This window comes from Cnephaeus nilssonii (genome assembly GCF_951640355.1).
Source record: "Cnephaeus nilssonii genome assembly, chromosome: 8".
Classification (NCBI taxonomy): domain Eukaryota; kingdom Metazoa; phylum Chordata; class Mammalia; order Chiroptera; family Vespertilionidae; genus Cnephaeus; species Cnephaeus nilssonii.
In genome coordinates, this window is record NC_137079.1 from 24,613,488 (window position 1) to 24,634,052 (window position 20,565).

At 34.4% G+C, this 20,565-nt stretch overlaps 1 protein-coding gene across 1 annotated transcript in view; it reads right to left on the reverse strand.

Moving 5' to 3' along the window:
- Positions 1 to 20,565, reverse strand: part of LOC307104495 (disintegrin and metalloproteinase domain-containing protein 2-like) — a gene marked incomplete at both ends in the record, with an annotated part of 59,698 nt that overhangs the window by 28,751 nt on the left and 10,382 nt on the right. The window contains 7 exons of the mRNA XM_079779381.1: positions 3,086 to 3,222; positions 4,578 to 4,659; positions 5,804 to 5,970; positions 6,397 to 6,468; positions 12,896 to 12,952; positions 16,515 to 16,683; positions 17,080 to 17,156. Of these exons, the coding sequence (XP_079635507.1) occupies positions 3,086 to 3,222; positions 4,578 to 4,659; positions 5,804 to 5,970; positions 6,397 to 6,468; positions 12,896 to 12,952; positions 16,515 to 16,683; positions 17,080 to 17,156 (761 nt within the window). The remainder of the gene's footprint in view (positions 1 to 3,085; positions 3,223 to 4,577; positions 4,660 to 5,803; positions 5,971 to 6,396; positions 6,469 to 12,895; positions 12,953 to 16,514; positions 16,684 to 17,079; positions 17,157 to 20,565) is intronic.

The following is a 20,565-nucleotide window of genomic DNA, read 5'->3' on the forward strand; positions in this document are numbered from 1 at the left end:
AAAATACATTTATATTGATTTTAGATAGAGGAAGGCAGAGGATAGAGAGGTAGAAACCTCTATGAGCGAGAAACATAATCAATAGGCTGCCTCCTGAACGCCCCATACTGGGGATCCAGCCATTAACCCAGGCTTGTTCCCTCACCAGGAATCAAACCATGACCTGGTTCATGAGCTGATGCTCAACCACTCAGTTATGCCGGCCGGGTGGGAAAATGCATTTTCAATTTTTTTGTTTACTAGCACAAAGCTAAGAGCTCAAAATTCACTTAAAAAAAATGAATGAGTGCATGGTTAAAACTGTTGTATAGTAGATTTTTGGTTGCAGTTTCACTATAATTTTAATTATCCTAAAAATATTAACAAGTAAAAAGAATATAATCATGGAGGTCTGTAATTTGATGACAGATATAGATAATATGAAGTTATTAGTTTTTAAAGCCATAGACTCAAATCCTAGTCATTCAGATTATTACAGGAACATGATATTTCCGTGAGGATTACAAATTAGGGAGTTTCGAACAAACTACCAATTTTGATATTTTTTGTTATTGTCACATCCTGGATGAACATACCCTTCAGTTATATTAACCATAATGAATTAATTTATTATTACATTGCCAACAATTCAGATGAATTTTATCTAAGTACCAGAAACCAAAAAGAGAGAAAGAAATAAAGATTTAATATTACTGAGAACCAGGCAAGGCAAGGTGTGTTTACTATGTGTGAACTGGTCCATAGGGCATATATATTTTGGTGATTTAATTTTTCATTAGAAAGAAAATATCAATAATAATCCTATCTAATAATAGAGTAACATGTAAATTACCATCACTCCGCTATGCCCACGATTGTGCGGCGGGAGGCTGGGGGGCGGGACTCGGGGTGGCCTATTGGCCATTGAGAGGCATGGATCTGCTGCCACTGAGGGAGGCTAACCTGCTGTTGAGAGGCGCAGGGGGTGGGACTCCCGCCCCCTGTGCCTCTCAACGGCCAGAACCGCGGCCGCTGAGGGGGCCTGCCGCGGACACCCAGCTGCGCCTCTCAACGGCAGGGTAGCCAGGTGTCCGCAGCAGCCCCCTGCGCCTCTCAACAGCAGGGTAGCCCCCCTCAGCGGCCGGGGACCATCAAAAGTGGGGGAGCTGGTGCCTGTCTGCTCCAGCACCAGGGGACAGGCACCCAGCTCCACCACGAAAAGCGAAAGCGTGTAGGGGACCCTCCACGTGCATGATTCAATCATGCACTGGGCCTCTAGTTATATCAAATTGGAGAATTTCTTTTCAGCTTGAATCATTGAACAGATTTTCTGGATATTTCTATTCCCCATTCTCTCATATTTTCTTAATTTATAGAACCTCTGATATTCAGTTCAGTATATAATTCCCTTGCATGAATGGCTACATTTTTTAGCTTCTTGCAAAGTTAGGAGTGGGCTGATATAAAGGTTAAGTAATTGGTTTAAAATGAAGCTATAAGTTTAACTTCCAGAAAGTAATGATGACAACCATGCTTCTAAGTGACCCTTTATTCTATTGGTGACTATAAACTTAGTTAATTTAATGCTGTATTTAAAGCTTCCATCATAAGTTATGACATTATCTTGGAAATGAAGGCCACTATGCAGAAATCAATGTGAACTGTCACACATTTAAGAATGTTTTTATTCCAACTAACATACTGAGATAGATAATATGAAGTTATCTATCTATGAGAGGACATGTTCTTAAAACAAGACAGCTTTTTTCTTTCTCTAGCAGCCAGTTTTAGGGAATCCCCATTTAACTGCTGGTGTGAAGTGATTGAGAAATATTGGTGCAATAGATGGATTTGCCATGGGGATTTACCTAGAATCTCTGTTTGTGTTATTTACTTGCACTATCTGGATTTTTTTAGCTTGTTCTAAAATAGACTCTTTTGGTCATCAGGTAGATTCATATGCCCACTTGATATTATAATTCTGTGGATCTGAATAAATACAAATTATGATGAAAATATTCAACTTCAGTAACATAGTAACTTAGTGTTTCCTACATGCATGCTAAAGTCTACAAGGGTCCAGTGGCCCACCAGGAGCTGAAACTCTGGGGGTCTGCACTACAAATATTTGATACTTGTCAGAGATTCCACATAAAACCTAATCTACCAGGAATATCTTTAGTTTTTATTGGACCTTAATGGACATACAAACCAAAGAATAAGACAATGCCCTGTCAGTACATCATCACCTGCCAAAAGTATCCTTGTTGCCATAAGATCACTTATTAATCCAGTTTAACAATCATTTCATAATAGTTTGCTATAGCCACTTCTGGGATAACTACTCTTATATGGGTTCCTCCCAAATTAGAGCCTGAGATAAAAATTTGAATGCAAGTACCTCTAGGAACTGATTGTGGAAGCAGGAGTGAGGGAATGGGGAAAGTGAGATGTTATCAAGTTTGTTGCTGTAAGATATCTGAAAAGCAGAAAATGCCTCCAAAATTGTCCATCAGAGAGAGAAGAAGCTGGCTCTGGTCACTGACTGGATAATGGATTCTCTAATCACTGATTATTTGGTCCTAATTTTATAAAATCTCAGCTTATATTCTAAGAATAATGATGGTAATTGCAACTTCTCTGTTTTAAGGCATAAAAAATGATACTGCAAAAGGCCTCCTTTGATAACAAAGAAAAAGCTGAATAACAGCATCTATGAAATCAATAGATGCCAAGACTTCAGTCTGAGCCAGGGCAGAATGAAGGAGATTTATGCAGACAAGACCATATTAATCAATCATTCTTGTACAGTGATCACAAGCCAGTATTTGCCTTATCTGCTCAGGCTTAAATGCTAAAATCATGCAAGTAAACGTAGTGATAAATGTAGGGGTTAGATCATATATGACAAAGCAAGTGTGACATTAGATTGGGAAATTTTGAGATAGATATTTGGGACTTGGATTATGCATTTTGATCTGGAAATCATGTGTCACAGCTTACATTCGACCATTTAAAATTATTTCAACAACTTAGACTTTAAATACACCAAACTTATTTTCATATAAACTATATGTGTAAAGCATATACAAGTAAAGCATCTTACATTGCTTCTGGGTTCATTATGCAGACAGCTCCTGAACATTGGCATTTGTCAATGTCATCATAAGCTATTCCCATGCTAAGGCTCAGTAATTGAGCTATAATGACTGCAAGTGATTCCAGACTTAAGGTTTTGGGGTGCTGAAAAAAAAAAACACACAAACAAGTGCACACTAATATTTTAGAAGATAATTCATTTACTGGGAGAATAATGCAATTATTAAAAATAGTGACATGACAAAATGGAATAGCGGCTTCTAATATGTAACCACAGAAGTGCCATCCATGTTGACTCAATTTGTTACAGGTACCATTATCAATATGAAAAGAACATAATAGTGAAATCTGAAATTTTACCAAAAATTAAAAATATAGTTCATTTGATAGCACGAAAATAAAATAAAAACTGCTCCAGTAATATAATTATATATAATAATAATTATAGTCATATTTATACTAACCAAAAAGATTTAAAGATATGCACATATACAGTGTCAAATTATTAACAGATTGTGCTAATTTATAATTTGATTATTTAGAGATAATATTTTATATCAATGTTTTTACATGATGTTTCATAAAAAAACATAAATTCACCCATTAAATTAATTTATATTATGGTAATAATGACTGATAATGAGAATGCTGACTTTCCTTCTGGATTCATTATGCAGACAGCTCCTGAGCACTGGCATTTGTCAATGTTATTATAAGCTATTCCCATACTAAGGCTATTTTCAAAACCAAAATGCCTTTATCATTTTCTTTTTGTAAATGTAAGATGCTTGTATAGAACATTTGACCATACTAGAACATATGAAGTTTAAGAAAAATCCACACATCACACTAGGTCTTCAAATATATCTAATAACACCTTTGTGAATATACTTCAAGATAGGTTTCCAGGAATACATTTTGGTATATTCTGTTTGCTTCTCTAAATCAACTTTCCATCATTTTCCACCTTGCTCTCTAGTCAGGGATGGCACCAAAGGATAATATCAAAAGGTTCTTTTCCCCCTGCTTTACTTTGGTCTAATGGGGAGGTCAGGGTAAGATTCTGTTATCCTTCACCTGGGCCCCATAGAGCATTTTAAGGAAATTGATAGTTCCCAAAGTTTTATTTTAACCTGGTTTATAATTATGTTAACTACATAATTAAGAAAAATGATCAAAATCTAAGCTTGAAATCAAAAGTAATTACTTATTAAATACTGAACACATGCAAATTTATGAGAATCTTCTAAGCCTAAAATAGACTACTATATTAATTTTCTAAAATGGATATTTTGAACTCAAGATGAAATGCCAAAAATTGTATGTGTATGAAGTTCAATGAGGACTTGCTATAGTTCAAACATTTCTTTCAGCAGCAGGGACAAAGATTACTATGTTCATTATGCAAATATTAAATACCTAAAAATTAATAAAAATATTGAACTATATATAATCTATACAGCATTTTATTTATATATCTTAGCCAACATTATACCAACCAGAGCAATGCCTCCTCCATATTGTCTATCACACATCTTTCCTTGAAAGGTTGCACCAACATAATCTGATTTTTCTCTGTAACTTAAATTAAAAAAAATCATATACATTTGTAAAACTAAACATAATTAATATTGTATTTGCCAAATATAAATATCTATTTAAATATTTATAAAATATACTCATAGATAGTTCCATGTAACATTAAAGTAACAAAGCATAGGAAGTGACTGTGAATGTTTCTTTTGAAAACAATAAAATAGATTTTAAAACAAATACTATAAAGTGTATTATCAGATAGATTTTTAAAAAATGAAGATTCAGTTTTGTGTAGTATTCACTAAAAATGAAAATATTCATAAAAGATCAAAGTAAGATAATTAAGTAAAATATCTTAAAATTAAGAAAATAAGGCAATGTAGTTGATAATAGGAAGAGTTACCTTATAGACTGAAGTTTCCCTTTATTAAGTTTGAATTAGCTTGCCAGAGTCATGCAAAGTTATGCCATAATTGAGGGGCAGACAGTAATATAAAAGATTATGATTTAAAAATATATAGGGTGTCCCAAAAAATGTATATACACACTTTGAATAATAATAAAGGCAGTGTTTATTAAAATATATTTCATTGTCAAAATTGAGCTATCAACTATTAAAGTGTGTATACATTTTTTGAGGGGGGCTCCTGTATGTATTATTTTATTTAATATAAATATATATATATAGGTTTGGACATTAATAAAAAACAATAATCTTATTAAATAGAGCATCTTATACTCTTTTAAAAGGAAGCATAGTGTGAATATGGTATATTAGAGATGTTTAAACATACAATTGTGCTTCCATTTCCTTGTTATTTATTATTTTATTTTATGGAAATAAAGCATAAAAAGAAGCCCAAATTACTATATTTTTAGAATTCAGGTACATTTCTTCAGATAAATATTATCAATGTTTTATGTATAGTTAGGGACATTATACTATAAGGTAAGAAGGCAAGAAGGCATATGGTAACAAGTTTGAAGGAGTAAATTTTAGATACAAATAAATAAATACAGTGAAATCAATAATTCTATAAAACCCATGTTTTGAAAAATAATATTCACATGATGTTGTACGTAAGAAAAATGACACAAGATATCTTTCTCTAAAGACCTTTGAACTGTCAGAAATTAGGTCAAATGTGTGTTTTTTATATAAGATTTAGTAATGCCAAGATATGCTTACACAAGTAAAAATGCCATATCATGTGGACGCAAAACAAGATAAGATCTTTTCCATTTTAAAAATTTGTGTAATAATTCATTAACATCTCCTGTTACTGGCATTTTATTTTCATCTATCCAAAGCTCCAGTGAAGACAGAATTATTGTAATATTAAATGAAGTAAAAATCTAAAATAGAACACATAAAGAAAATATATTCAAATATCATGGTCTAAATAGATTTGGAAGTTAGGTGTGAAAATAAACACTATTCTGATGACAAATATTAAACAACTGAACTATAAGTCTGTTTTGAATCTTATAATATAAAAAATACATACTACTAATGAAATATGTTGTAATTAATGTTTGAAAAGCCTGTCCTTAAGCAAGCCCTAACTCAAGTGCTATACTTAATTTAATCCTTACAATAACTTAATTAGGTTTCTACAATGATTATTATTTCTATTAAATAGTTAGAAAACAAATTTTAAATGGTTACATACTTTTCCTTATTCACACAAGATATGTATTCAGGCAGTGTCATAAAAGAAACTATGGGAATTTTTTAAGTATCACAAGCAAATGCAAAAGTTCTAAAGAGCAAACACTTACAGCATTAGTCAATCCAATTAATTGGAAAATTTTTTGAGTGACAACAGCCATATCCGAACCCATATGATTATACTGAAAAAGATAATTACACATTTTAAATCTAAATATATATTGCTTAATATTTAATTATTGCTGTGTTGTTTAAATTATCATATAGTGAGTTTGAAATGTTTTAACTACTATTTTTTGTTTTTAAATATAAATTATTATAGAAATAATATATTTATTCAGTGTGAGAAATAGGATATAATAAAAAGTACAAAAACACCTTACAAACTCCAAAAATAGAAGAGAGGGACACTTTCAAAGTCATTTTACAAGGCCAGCATTACCCTGACACCAAAAACCAGACAAAAACACTACAAAAAGAGAAGATTACAGGTCAACATTTCTGATGAACATAGATGCAAAAGTCCTCAAAAAAAACGTTGGTACACTGAGATCAACAGCACATTAAAAGGATCTTACACCAGGTACAAGTGGGATTTATTCCATGGTTGCAAAAATGGTTCAACATTCACAAACCAGTTAATGTGACAGACCACAAAATAAAGGGAAGTATCACATAATTATCTCAATTGATACATTTTACAAAATTCACCATCTTTTCAAAATAAAAACTCAACAAAATATGTATAAAAGAAACATGCCTCAACATAATAAAAACCATATATGACAGACCCAAGGCCAAGATCATAATCAATGATGAAAAGTTGAAAACTTTTCCAATATAATCAGGAACAAGACAAGAATGCCCAGTCTCACCACTTTTATATAACATTGAAATCTTAGGCAGAGAAAGTAGGAAGAAAAGTAAATAAAATACATGCAAATGGCAAAGGAAGAAGTAAAACTGTCACTATTTGCAGATACCATGTTATAGAAAGCCCCAAACTCATCATAAAAAAGCCTGTTAGAACTAGTAAACAAGGACAGTAATGTTGCAGGATAAAAAACAAATATATAAAACTATGTTTCATATACTAATAGAAACTATCAGAAAGAGAAATTAAGAAAATAATTCCACTTACAATGACATCAAAAATAATAAAATATATAGGAATAAATTTAAGCATAGAGGTGAAGGATGTATACACTGAAAACTATAAGAATTGAAAAAAAAACACAAATTAATGCAAATATATTCAATGCTCAAGACTTAAAATTGTTAAAAATGTTTCTACTACACAAAGTAATCTACAGATTTGATGCAATCCTTATTAAAATTTCAATGTCAATTAGGAGTCATAGAACATTTAGGATTGGGCGAAGATGGTTTGAGATATTTATAAGTAAAAGCTTCAAAGTGTTTGATGTTACTTATATGTAATTTTTTAAAAGAAATTGAAAATCCCAATGTGATAAAACTATATACTCATTGACTAGAAAAATTAAAAAAAAATATAAAACCAATGGTTAGCAAGTATGAGGAAAATAGCATTTTCAGTTTTAACTTAGAGAAGTAAAAAGTTATAACCTTTTCATAAATCGATAAACAGACTAGAAAGTCTACAAAGGTGTGTCACTTTATTAAACACTGAACTCGGATATCTAATACTATACTCTGCTTTCCTTGATGTTACTATGGATGAAGTTACATGGTTATGTGTCAATTATATATCAACTAGAGGCCCAATGCACAAAATTTGTACAAGGGCCTTGGCCCCGGCCCTGCCTGCTGCTGCTGTGGCTCGGGGGGCCTCTGCTGTCTCTGCCATGGCCCCTACCTGCTGCAGCTTTGTCCAGAAGGAAGGACCTTGGGTATAATTAACATATTATGGTTTTATTATTATAGATAAATCTGAAGAAAGTAGAAAAAATATAAAATTATAAAAATAACTAAATGGACATTCTTGAGTTGAAAAATACAATAACCAAAATAAAAACTTCATAAAAGGGGTGTTTACCAGCAGAAAAAAGAATAATTGAACATGATGGTATATCAACAGAAACTATCCAACATAAAAAACACACACACAAAAAAACAAAAAGAAAAAACAAAAAAAAATTATTACATAAGACAGAATTTATATAATAGGAGCCTTAGAAGGGAACAGAGATTGAAAAAGGCAAAAAACAAAAGAAAATGTACTAGCTAGTTTGGCTCAGTGGACAGAGTGTTGGCCTGTGGACTGAAAGGGTCCTGGATTCTATTCTGATCAAGGGCACAGGCTTGATCAGTTGGGCTGCAGGCTGCTCCAGGCCCCTGACCAGGGTGGGTGCAAGAGGCAACCAATTGATGTGTTTTTCTCACATCAATGTTTCTCTCTGTCTTTCCCTCTCTAAAAATCAATGGAAAAATATCCTCAGTGAAGATTAAAAATAATAATAATTTTTAAAAAGAGCAAGCAGTTGCTTTAAAAAAAAAAAAAAAAAGAAAAGCAAACAAAGAAAACAAAAGCCTTTAGTAAATAATGGCCAAAACTCCACAAATTTAATGAACATATTTAATCTACACATTATATAGGTTCAATAAACCAAGTAAGATGAAATCAGACATTCACACAGACACATCAGAGTTAACTAACTGGACAAAGGTCATAATAAAATAATAAAATAAATTTTTAAAGTGAAAAGAAAAAATTATGTATCACATAAAGAAGAAAAATAATGCATAACAAGATTAAGAGATGACTTCTCATCAGAATCAATGGAGAACAGGTAGAGTTACAAATTTTAAGTACCAAAAGAAAATATTCTCAATCAAGAATTCTATATCCAGCAAAATTCTTCCTCAAAAGTAAAGGTAACAGAAAGGCATTCCCAAGTTTAAAAAAATAATAATAATAACAGAGCTGCATTGCTAGAAATAAGAAATAATAATTAAAAAATCCCTTGAGCTGAAACCGGTTTGGCTCAGTGGATGGAGCGTCGGTCTGCGGACTGAAGGGTCCCAGGTTCGATTCCGGTCAAGGGCATGTACATTGGTTGCGGGCACATCCCCAGTGGGGGGTGTGCAGGAGGCAGCTGGTCGATGTTTCTCTCTCATCGATGTTTTTAGCTCTCTATCCCTCTCCCTTCCTCTCTGTAAAAAATCAATAAAATATATATATATATTTTTAAACTAGCGTTCCCGTTGCAGGAAAAATCCTGCAATAGGGTTTCCTGCTGCACTCTACCCCACCCTGCCTGCTCTCCTCCCTTGTCCCCCGCCCCGCGATCTCTGCCAGCCCCCCTGATTTTCTATCTTCTCTGTCAGCCAGCTCTCCTTTCTTCTTCCCTGGCCCCGCCTCCGCTCCTCCCTTCTCCCCTGGCCCCGCCTCTGCTCCTCCCTTCTCCCCCGGCCCCGCCCCTTCTCCCCCGGCCCCGCCTGCTCAACTTCCTTCTCCCCCGGCCCCGCCTCCGCTCCTCCCTTCTCCTCCCCCCCCCCCCCCCGCTTGCTTGCTTCTCTGCAGCTTTGCTCCCTTCTGCAGCTCTTGGCTTCTTTCTACGCTGTCGCAATATGCAAATTAGCCGCCATCTTTGTTTTGATAATTTGCATATTCATCCTGATTGGCTGATGGGCGTGGCTTGGCTGGTGGGCGTGGCTTGGGCGTAGCGAAGGTGCGGTCAATTTGCATATTTGTCTATTATTAGATTAGAAGATATATTTTATTGATTTATTACAGTGAGGAAGAGAGAGGGATAGAGAGTTAGAAACATCGATGAGAGAGAAACATCGACCAGCTGCCTCTTGCACACCCCCTACTGGGGATGTGCCCGCAACCAAGGTACATGCCCTTGACCGGAATCGAACCTGGGACCTTTCAGTCTGCAGGCCGACGCTCTATCCACTGAGCCAAACCGGTTTCGGCTAAAATATATTTTTTAAAAATCCCTTGAGGTTGAAAAGAGATGACAGAAGATAATAACTCTTATGTACACAAAGACAGTCAAGAGCTCTGGCAATGAAAATTGCAAAGGTAAATATAAAACACTATCTTTTCTCCTCCTAATAAAAAAAAAAACTTCCAAAAAACAATAATTTAAATTTTGACATTGTGAAGACATCTAATTTAGACAGAATGGTGTAGACTGTTGTCTCCTAGTTTCTCCCAGCTGAGCAAAGCTATGAAAAACTATAAACCCTGAAATAATATACCCCAAAAAAATTATTATGGGAGTTTCCCAAAGAGTGGAAATCAAAGGTACCTGTACAGGTATGCTAGGATCAGAGGAATAACATAGCTGCCCAACAATTCCTAACACCACATCCACTGGGAAAAAGTAGCCCAGGTAGGGATGAAGTGAGAACCCCACTAACATTCTGATGCCTAGAGTAGTAATCTGTGCCCTATAGCATGGAGTCTTCTCATGACCCAACTTGAAACAACGGGTTGCCTGGACCTAGAAAGAGCCATTGCTCCTGCTGGCAGTATCAGTGTAGCTCTGATAATATAAAACAACTCCACTCCCTGATGTTCAATGTCTCCTACTCCCATAAAGAAACATTAGCAGAATAACCCTAAAAAGGAACTTCCACTCCCACAAACAGCATTGAGAATGTAAACAGGAATCCCACTGGCACTGAGTAGGCCAGGAAAACACTTCCTACCTATGCAGGCCCATCATCTACAATCCCCTATGCAGAAGCAGCAGGAGGACAAGGAAGGCTACTACTCCTGCAGGCAACACAGTCAGGTAGCAGTGGCATCTACAAAAGCACCAAGTGAACCAAGACTAAAAGAACATCATGAAGGCTCTGAAAATTTTTGCCATTAAATACAACCACATGACTAGGTCAATACTGATGTGCTAATAAAATTAAAATAAAATAAAAAATAAGTAGAATACAGAATCTCATAACATACTAGTCAAAATGTCCAGAAAACTCTTGAAAATCACTTGCACCAAAAAGGAGTAACCACTACTTATGAAAGTGTCAGGAAGATGAAAGACTGTTAGATGCCTGAGGCAAGAGATTATAGGTGAAGATATGCATCAGGCCATGAAAGGAACTGAGGAGAAGTTTGGGTGTTTATGACTCTTTGGAAAATTGAGATATTCAAAAGCATCCCTGTATATGGTGAAATAAGAAAGCTCATCAAGACATATGCTCAGTAAAGACCTAAGAACATCCTAAACTTCCACCTCACCTGACCCCTAACTTGAGAGCAAGCTTAACTAATCATTAAAGGACTGCCCTGGCATAAAACCAATCTGGCAAAATCTGAAAGAGGTGTTTATTTTTTCAAATGCTGAATTTTCAACCAAAATCACAAGATTCCTCAGTCAGGTGTTATACTAAAAGTATCATAGACTAGGGGCTTACAACAACAAATGAATCTCTCTGTTCTGGAAGCTGATAATCTAAGATAGAGTCTCCAGCAGATTTGGTGTCTGGTGAAAATCCTCTTCCTGGTTCATAAATGACCATCTTGCTCTCTTGGCAGAAAGGTGAAGGAACTTTCTGGAATCTCTTTTATAAGGGCCTTAATCTCCTTGATAAGGGCTCCACCTCGATGACTCAAATCACTCTCAAAGGCCCTGCCCTCCAAAAATCATCACATTATATTAGGTTTTGATATGCATTTCATAGAAACACATGCATTGTTTATATCATGAGGCAAAGAAAGAAAGAAACAAATAAATAAAAAAGCATGACCCAAAGGAACAAGATAAATTGGGAGAAACAATCCTTGAGGAAATGCAGACATACCAAAGTCTTTAAAACAACTGTCAAAAGTATGCTCAAAGGGCTAAAGGAAAACACAGACTAAGGGAAATATGGAAAATTACATAGAAATAAAAGTACATCTAACCAAAAATATAGAAATTATAAAAAGAAACCAAATAAATTCTGGAGTTATAAAATGCAGCCATTGAGGTGAAAATTCACTGAAAAGATTCAACAACAGATTTGAAGAGGCAGGACAGAGAATCAACAAACTTGAGGAGAGGATAATTGAAAGTATCCTATCTAATAAAGAGGTAATATGCAAATTGACCATCATGCCCTCGCACAAGATGGCCACCCCCATGTGGTCACAATATGGCCACCACAAGATGGCCAGCAGGGTTGCGAAGTTGTGGGCAATCAGGTCAGCAGGGGTAGGCAGTTAGGGGTGAGTAGGCCAGCAGGGGAGGGCAGTTGGGGGCGATCGGGCTAGCAGTGGAGGGCAGTTGGGGGCGACCCGGCCAGCAGGGGTGATTGGGCTGGCAGGCAGAAGTAGTTAGGGGCTGATCAGGCAGTCAGGCAGGCTAGCATTTGGGAGCCAGTAGTCCTGGATTGTGAGAAGGATGTCCCCCAGATTAGAGAGGACATCCCCCAGATTAGAGAGGGTGCAGGCTGGGTTGAGGGACACTCCCCACCCCCAGTGCACGAATTTTATGCACCAGGCCTCTATTAAATTATAAAGTTTAAGGATCAGGAAGAAAAAAAGAGAGACTTCTGAAATATCATTAAGCAGAAACAATGTATAAATTATAGGAGTCCCAGAAAAAGAAGAGAGATTATTTGAAGAAACAAATAATTACTAATATAAATTGACATAAGTCAAATAAATCATAATATACTTACCAAATTTTTTTCAACTACAACATGCATTTCTATATAATTAGAGAAATCTGTAGGTGACTGAAAAAAAATCCACATGAGAGTTAAAGAATTACTTAAATATATTAGTATTTGTCACTATGTCATGAATTCATTGTTGAAAAATCCAAATTCATATATACATAAATAGAACCAAAGCTAGGTATCAAAGAATCATTTTCAGAATATTTCCTTGTCACCTCTTTCACAGCTGATCAACCATTTAATTTACTCAGAAAGTAACTTTCCTTTACATTCCATTTTCTATATTCTCATTGGTTTTGAGCTAGCTATATTATTTGCTTTCCTGAAAAAACAAACAAACAGGCATACAAAACCCTTCCACTGACTCCCATTACAAAAGGTGTGATTTTTTTATTAGCTTAAATAATGCTATTATCCATTACTACGTGGTATGGTTTTATCTATGATGCTGAAAGTGTAAGGAGCATTTCTGTGTTTAGAGGGATGATATTTTAAATCACTGCAGAAAAAGGTGAGCAGCAGAGATTCAAAATGAGCAACTCTCAAACTGAAAAATAGATACCTCAAAATGAGTTTCTGGGTATGATGTCATCCACGTAGATCATAGTGGTTAAGTTAGGCAAAAATGTAAAGCCTGATGAATTCTGTCTTATTATTTATGTGACTTAGACTCTGCCAAAATACAGGGATAAAGAAATAATTATCTTCATGATTATTGTTACATGAAGATAACCTAGGAGGAATGCACTAGGGAAAACTTGTAAGACAGCTTTGTGAACTCTTTAAGACTATAGTGTCAATAACTCAAAATATCTTGTTACTAGAATAGCATAACTTCAATCACTGGACAGATCTCTAGAAGCAGAAAAGGAGGATAAAATTTCAGAAATTGAGGAAACTTTTATTATATTTATTTTAATGTATACAGATTTTCCACTTCACATTAAAGTTTAAAACCATCCCATATTAGTAAAACTATTTTCTTTAACATATTAAATTTAGCATTGGAGAATAAGAACTATGGGATTTAGTAGAGATCAGAAAAATCGTGATTACAGTAATTTAAAGAAAAAAAGAAAAGTTGAGAATGATCAGTAAGACAAAATTAGGGCTGATTGAGCACTTATTTTTGCCCACTATTTCTTGGCCTAACCTTGGAGATTTCAGGGTTTTGTTTTAACAAATGCAGATGAAATCCCCTATGGTCTAACTGTTTTTTGTTTTTTTTTTATCATTTCTATTAAAAATTAAGCACAAAATATTGCATGATAGTTTGCTTATAAGACTCAATCTTTTCATTCAAGTCCCTAAATAAGGAAATAATACCACTTTACTGGAAGATAAAAATAAATACAAATTAATTGAGATAAACAATGTACTAAAGGATTGAAGGATCCAAAACCATTTCTTTGTTTTAACCAACATGTGTTAGTTGTCTAACATTCCCTGAAGTAATCCTTGTTCATTTTCTCTTTGAGATTGGGATTGATTATACTTAGTTAATAATATATTCATTCATTTAATGAACAATAAACCTATAGGGAAAAGATACAGTCTATTTTAGCCAAATATATTTAAGACAAGGGTACATAAAAGAATGCCAGGAAATGTGTCTGTTGAAGGGTGAGCAGGTCCAAACAACCTCAAAAGCCATTTTATATAGTAAGAGAATGTGATTATATAAGGAAAAAAAATCCTTAGCTAAGTATTACGTAAAGACTAGAGGCCCAGTACATGAATTTGTGCATGGATGGGGTCCCTCAGCTAGGTCAGCGATCGCGGGGGGGGGTGGGGGTGGGGGGAGAATTGCGGGAGGGTGGCTGACCAACAGGGGCGGGGGGCAGAGGGACTGTGGGAGGTTGGCCTGCCACAGGAGGTTGGCTGTGGAAGCACACTGACCACCAGAGGGCAGCTTCTGCATTGTGCCCCCTGGTGCTCAGTGTGCATCATAGCGACTGGTCAACTGGGCCTTCGGTCATAAGGGCCGCTTAGGCTTTTATATATATAGATGGTAACGGGCTGAATCCTTTCCTCCTAAGATTGGGGCAAGACAGAAATATCTCTTTTCACCTATTTAACATTATACTGGAGGTGCTAACCAGAACAATTAGGCTATTAAAAAAATGAAAGTTATCTTAATTAAAAAGGGAGAACATAAACTATCTTTAGTCAAGTTGACATGACTTTATAAATAGAAAATCAGAGTCCAATTAAAAAGCTAATAATTTCAACAAATTTCTAGAAGACAAAATCAGTACACAAAGTCAATAATTTCATAACACTAATAATGAGAAATACAAATTTGAAATAAAAATTAAATGTGCAATAGCATTCAAATAATAAAACTTTTAAAAATAAATTTAACAAAATAAGTTTACTTGAAGACTGAACGATGCAAAACAATGCAGAAAAATATTAAAGAAAATCTAAAAAACAAAAAGCTATTCAATATTAATAGATAGAAATAATTAATATTATTCAATGGCAATATTTCTCAGAGTAATCTACAGAGTCAATACAATCCCAGGTGGCATTTTGAGGAAATTGAAATAAATTTTAAAATTCATTTGGAATTTCATAGTAACAAAAATAGCCAGGACAATAACTAAAAAGAAGAATGCACACTTACTGATTCCAAAAATTGCTTCAAAGCTATAATAGTAAAAAAGGTGTGGTTCACAAAATGCAAGTTTCCCAATATTGTTATTACAAAGGCAAAAACACTAAAACTTGTGAAAGAAATATACAAATAAATTTTGTAGCCCTTGTGAGATGGTTAATTTATCTGTCACTTGACCTTGCCACATGCATACATATATGCACACATACATGCACACACACACACACACACACACACACATACATGTTGGTTCTGGAAAATGATCAACCTTAAAAAAAAAACTTATCAACTATAGCTGCATATCAGAGAGGGTTGAAAATCAAACTCAGAATCTCATTCTATGAGTAGATTAGTTACAGCACAAATTGAATTTCCAACATCACATGGTGTCTACTGTTAAAGTGAGGGTATTAATTGGGAAAAAATGAGATCCTGAAAATTGGAATGGGGACATATGGGAAGACTGATGAATCTGTGGTTACTGAACTCCTAAAGTCTGGAGTCTTCTTTGCCAGTAGAAGCAGCTTTTCAGTCCTTGCATAAGGAAATTAACCCTGCATCTTGAGGAAAATGTGATGGCTGCCCCTGAGGCAGCTGTCTTAGAAGAAGACCCTAGTGATTCTCCTCAGCAAATATCTTCAATATTAATGTAAATGTCATTTGTATTTGTTATATCAAAATTTTGACATAATGGGTATGGAGAAAGGAGTGAACCTGAAGACAATGAAAGTCTAGATCATAGGGTGGAAAAGCAGTGCCACTAACAGTTAAAAATAACAATTTATAGTTCTGTAAATTTGAATGACTAGTTTTAAGACTTACATATAAGTCACAAGGTTTCTGGCACATCTAGCACATCTATCATCTATCTATCTATCTATCTATCTATCTATCTATCTATCTATCTATCATATTAACTAATATAAGTAATTTGTCAGAAAAATATTGTTTTTATTGATGAATAGTAATAGCCATACAGTTACTCAAATAATCACTTACCTGTACACTTTGTATTTTATAGGGCAAGTCTCTTGGCTCAATACCCTCCTCAGCATATAAGAAAGCACCTGTATTCTTATTATTTACTTGATAAATCACATGTTCAAAACCAACTGAAGGTTCCAAGGGCTCAATTCCATAACTTACATTTTCAAACTGTAGTAAGCCCCTACAAATTTCAAAACACATTTTTAAAAAGTACATAAAATGCCATTTAGTCAAGTTTTAATTTAATAGCATGTAGATAATTTTCAGTCTTAGTTTTAAGTGATAAAGTGGGAAAAAATTCCTAAGTATCCACAAACTTACTGAGTGGCACTGAATAGTAATGCAATCAGTATTAGCGTACCTATTGATATTTCATGGTCTACAAATATATCAAATATCTTAATTAAGAATAAAGGTAGGAGGGATTATAAGAATTTTCATATTATGCTTTTCCAGAGACAGTTTTCCACAATAAGGCATGGCTCACGTTAGAACCCCTGAACATAATTTAAAAAAATTTTAAAGTTATTTCTGAAATAATACTCCATTTTCTCATTATAATATTATATATCCCAACCTGAGTCCAGTACATGTGCTAAGGATCACCATAGAATTTGGATACCCTTCAATATTCCCTTGGTAGTAGCAAAAATTCTGAAAAACAAAAGATAAAATACATTTATTTCTATTAGAATAACTCATGTTAAAGGTACTATTTTCAAATATTTAAACCAAATGTTAATTTGTGCATATGTGTCATATGCTTATGTTTCTAAAATGTATTTAAAGGATTATCAGATGAACATTTGGCTCAATTATCCAAATATGTTCCCACAGGTCCAAAAAGAATTAGTACATTTTCATATTTTTCTTGTTATAAATTAAATATGACAATCTTGGTCACTAGGAACAAGGTAATAATCTTCCAAATCTTATTTTTTCATATTCTATTGACTTAATTTTGCAAAACCAAATAAAATGAATCCAAAGGAAAATTTTTTCTTTTCAAAATTATTTGAGTGTAAAAGCAGAGTAGCTTGCTTTAGATTAACTCCCTCACCAATTACAAATATAAATTCTGGAAAAATAAAGGCAGGCAGGAAAAAAGTGAGAGAAGGGAATCAACACTAGAAAGAAAACCATGATATTTGGTTTGAATTTATATCACTTGAGGGCACCCCCAAGGCAAGGCAATGCAAGGTAGCTAAAGTTCCAACAAAGAACCCAATCTTACTGACCATGGTTTCAAGTTCCTAGAAGTGGAGGTGCATATCCAGGAAAGGAAAGAGGCACAGAGTGAGGCCCCAAAATGTGTGCTATTGATTCAGGTGTAAGTTCTTTATATACATCTGAACTGAGAACATGTGAAAGAGATCTCAAGTAGCTTAGCAGAAACTAAGGCCAGAAAAGCCAGAAATGAGAAGACATTTTGGCTATTTCTGAACACAGGAGGGTAGATTTGAAAATGGCACCAGCAGAGCTCATTGTCTGGCGGAATAAGAATGAAAGCTCTTTAGACACAAGAATCACAAACTCAAGAATGTATCATTGGATATGGCCAGTATGATTTTAAAATATTAGCTGTGCCCTGCTGGCATAGCTTGGTGGTTGAAAATCAACCTATGAACCAGGAGGTCACTGTTCGATTTAAGGTCCAAGCATATGCCCAGGTTGCTGATTTGATCCCCACGGTGGGACATGCAGGAGGCATCTGATCAATGATTCTCTCTCATCATTGATGTTTCTGTCTCTCTCTTCCCCTCCCTTCCTCTCTGAAATCAAATTTAAAAGAAGCAAATAAAATATTAGATGTGTGAATGTGGCTCATAGTCAAGAGAAAAATCAGAAAAAGAGCTAATCCTAAAATATTCCATGATTTTGCAATTAATAAAAGAAAAAGAAAAACAAAGAAAGAAAAGGAAAGGAAAAAAAGGCATCCCTAGAGGCAGCAGAAGGTAGTAGCTCCTATCTTCTGCTACCTAATAGTCACATGGTCAGACCTCTGGCAGGCTCAAGATAACTTATGAGTTGAGTTTTTAGAGGCATAAGCTCCCCATCTTCAAACTAGCTAATTCAATATTAAACTACTTTTTTCTTTCTAAAATGCAAACTCCTGCTCAGTATTCCTTTGGGCCAGTGCTGTCAGACTCAAGGAAAAACATTGGGAATCCAGTAACAACAGTATCAGCGAGAACATAAGTGATGGTGGCTGACTCCCTTGCTATGGCAAGTTCTGAATAAATAGCTTTTGCTTATTCTCATTTGTTTGGTTTTTGTTCATTTCCACAAGATATAAGCAACTCAATACATCATAATAAACTGATGGAAACCAAAAATAAAGAGAAAAATCTTAAAATAAACTAAAGAAAAGTAGCATATAACATTCACAGGAATAATAATGCAAATATTAATATATTTCACTATATATTTCTTTAGATAGATATAGATGATTAGATATAGATATAGATATAGATATAGATATAGATATAGATATAGATATAGATATAGATATATAGATGTGTAGATTTAGATGTATAGATGTAGGTATATATAGGTAGAGAGCCAGATTAAAATGCTTAAATAGAATGAAAGCTCTGGCTCCTAAAATTATGTATTAAGATAAATTATTCTTTAAAATGAAGATGTGGGGAATTGACTTCAGTATGACAACATGAAGAGCGCCACAAATCTGCTGCCTAGCAAAATAAATGAAAAGTATAAATAAACAACCATTTAATGCTCTGGAAATGGTCAAAAGGACAACTGTCGTAAGAGAAAATGAATAAACAGCTCTTCAATGAAACTTATGAAAATTCAGGAAGAAAAGTGGAAGCCTGTGTTAATTTGAGCCAAAACAGACCCTCTTTCCCCACCTCCAAGCTCAGTGAGATATAGCAGGCTGCTGTGAGGATAATATGACATCCTCTTTTACAGTTAACTGTTAGTTTACTTTTTCAGTAAGTAGAAAGAGTACACTCTAAAATAATAATAAAAAGTATAGCAAGTAAGCACATAGATCAGTAATATAGTCATTTATGATCATTATCAATTATTATGTACTGTGCATCATTGTATGTGCTATACTTTTATACAACTAGGTTTATTTACACAATAGGTTTGTTTACACGAGCATCACCACAAACACATGAGTAATGCATTGTCTACAACATTATGATGGCTATGGTGTCACTAGGTGTTAGGAATTTTTCAGCTCCATTATAAGCTTATGGAACCACCATAGTGTAGGTGGTCAGTTGTTGACCGAAACATCATTACATAGCACATGACTATACTGGTTACGTTCGAGGCCTTCAACAAGTTACTACATTCAGGACATTAATAAAGCATTCTTTGCTTTGTCTTTTTGATTATGCATTTATCTTTCATAGTTACCTCCTGGGAGGTAGGAAGTAGAGTTAGGTGTTAGGTATAACAAAATTATGCAAAATTTAGGCATGGAATATTGTGGTTGTATATCTCTTTGTCTCCTCTCTTATACTCACACACATTTACATGCCACACACACACACACACACACACACACACACACACACACACATATATGTGTGTGTATATATATATATATATATATATATATATATATATATATGTAAAACAGACACTAAAATTCATACCTGAATCTGCTGTTCAAAAGGCTTCATATATCCTGTTCAAAAGGCTTCATATATATATGACTATGTATTATTAAACATCTGTACGGACTATTCCATATATAACTCACATATATTTGCCCAGTATGTTCAGCAAAATGTAAAGCAATTATTCACATCTATTATTTTTTCTGTTAAAATCTTCATCTCTATAAAAATGCTTTAATTTCAGATTATTAGTAGATTCTCCACATAGAAACCAGTAATGCAAATGGAAAAAAACAACAGGAATTGATAGGACAGGGCAAAGGTAAAAAGAAAAATGGCATTTCAGGCATGGGTAATTCATGCAATTCTATGAACACTTCTCTATTATTCTTTCAATAAACTATTGACATGCCTGGCTAGCATGGCACAGTGGTTGAGCATTGAATTTGTCAGGACACATGCCA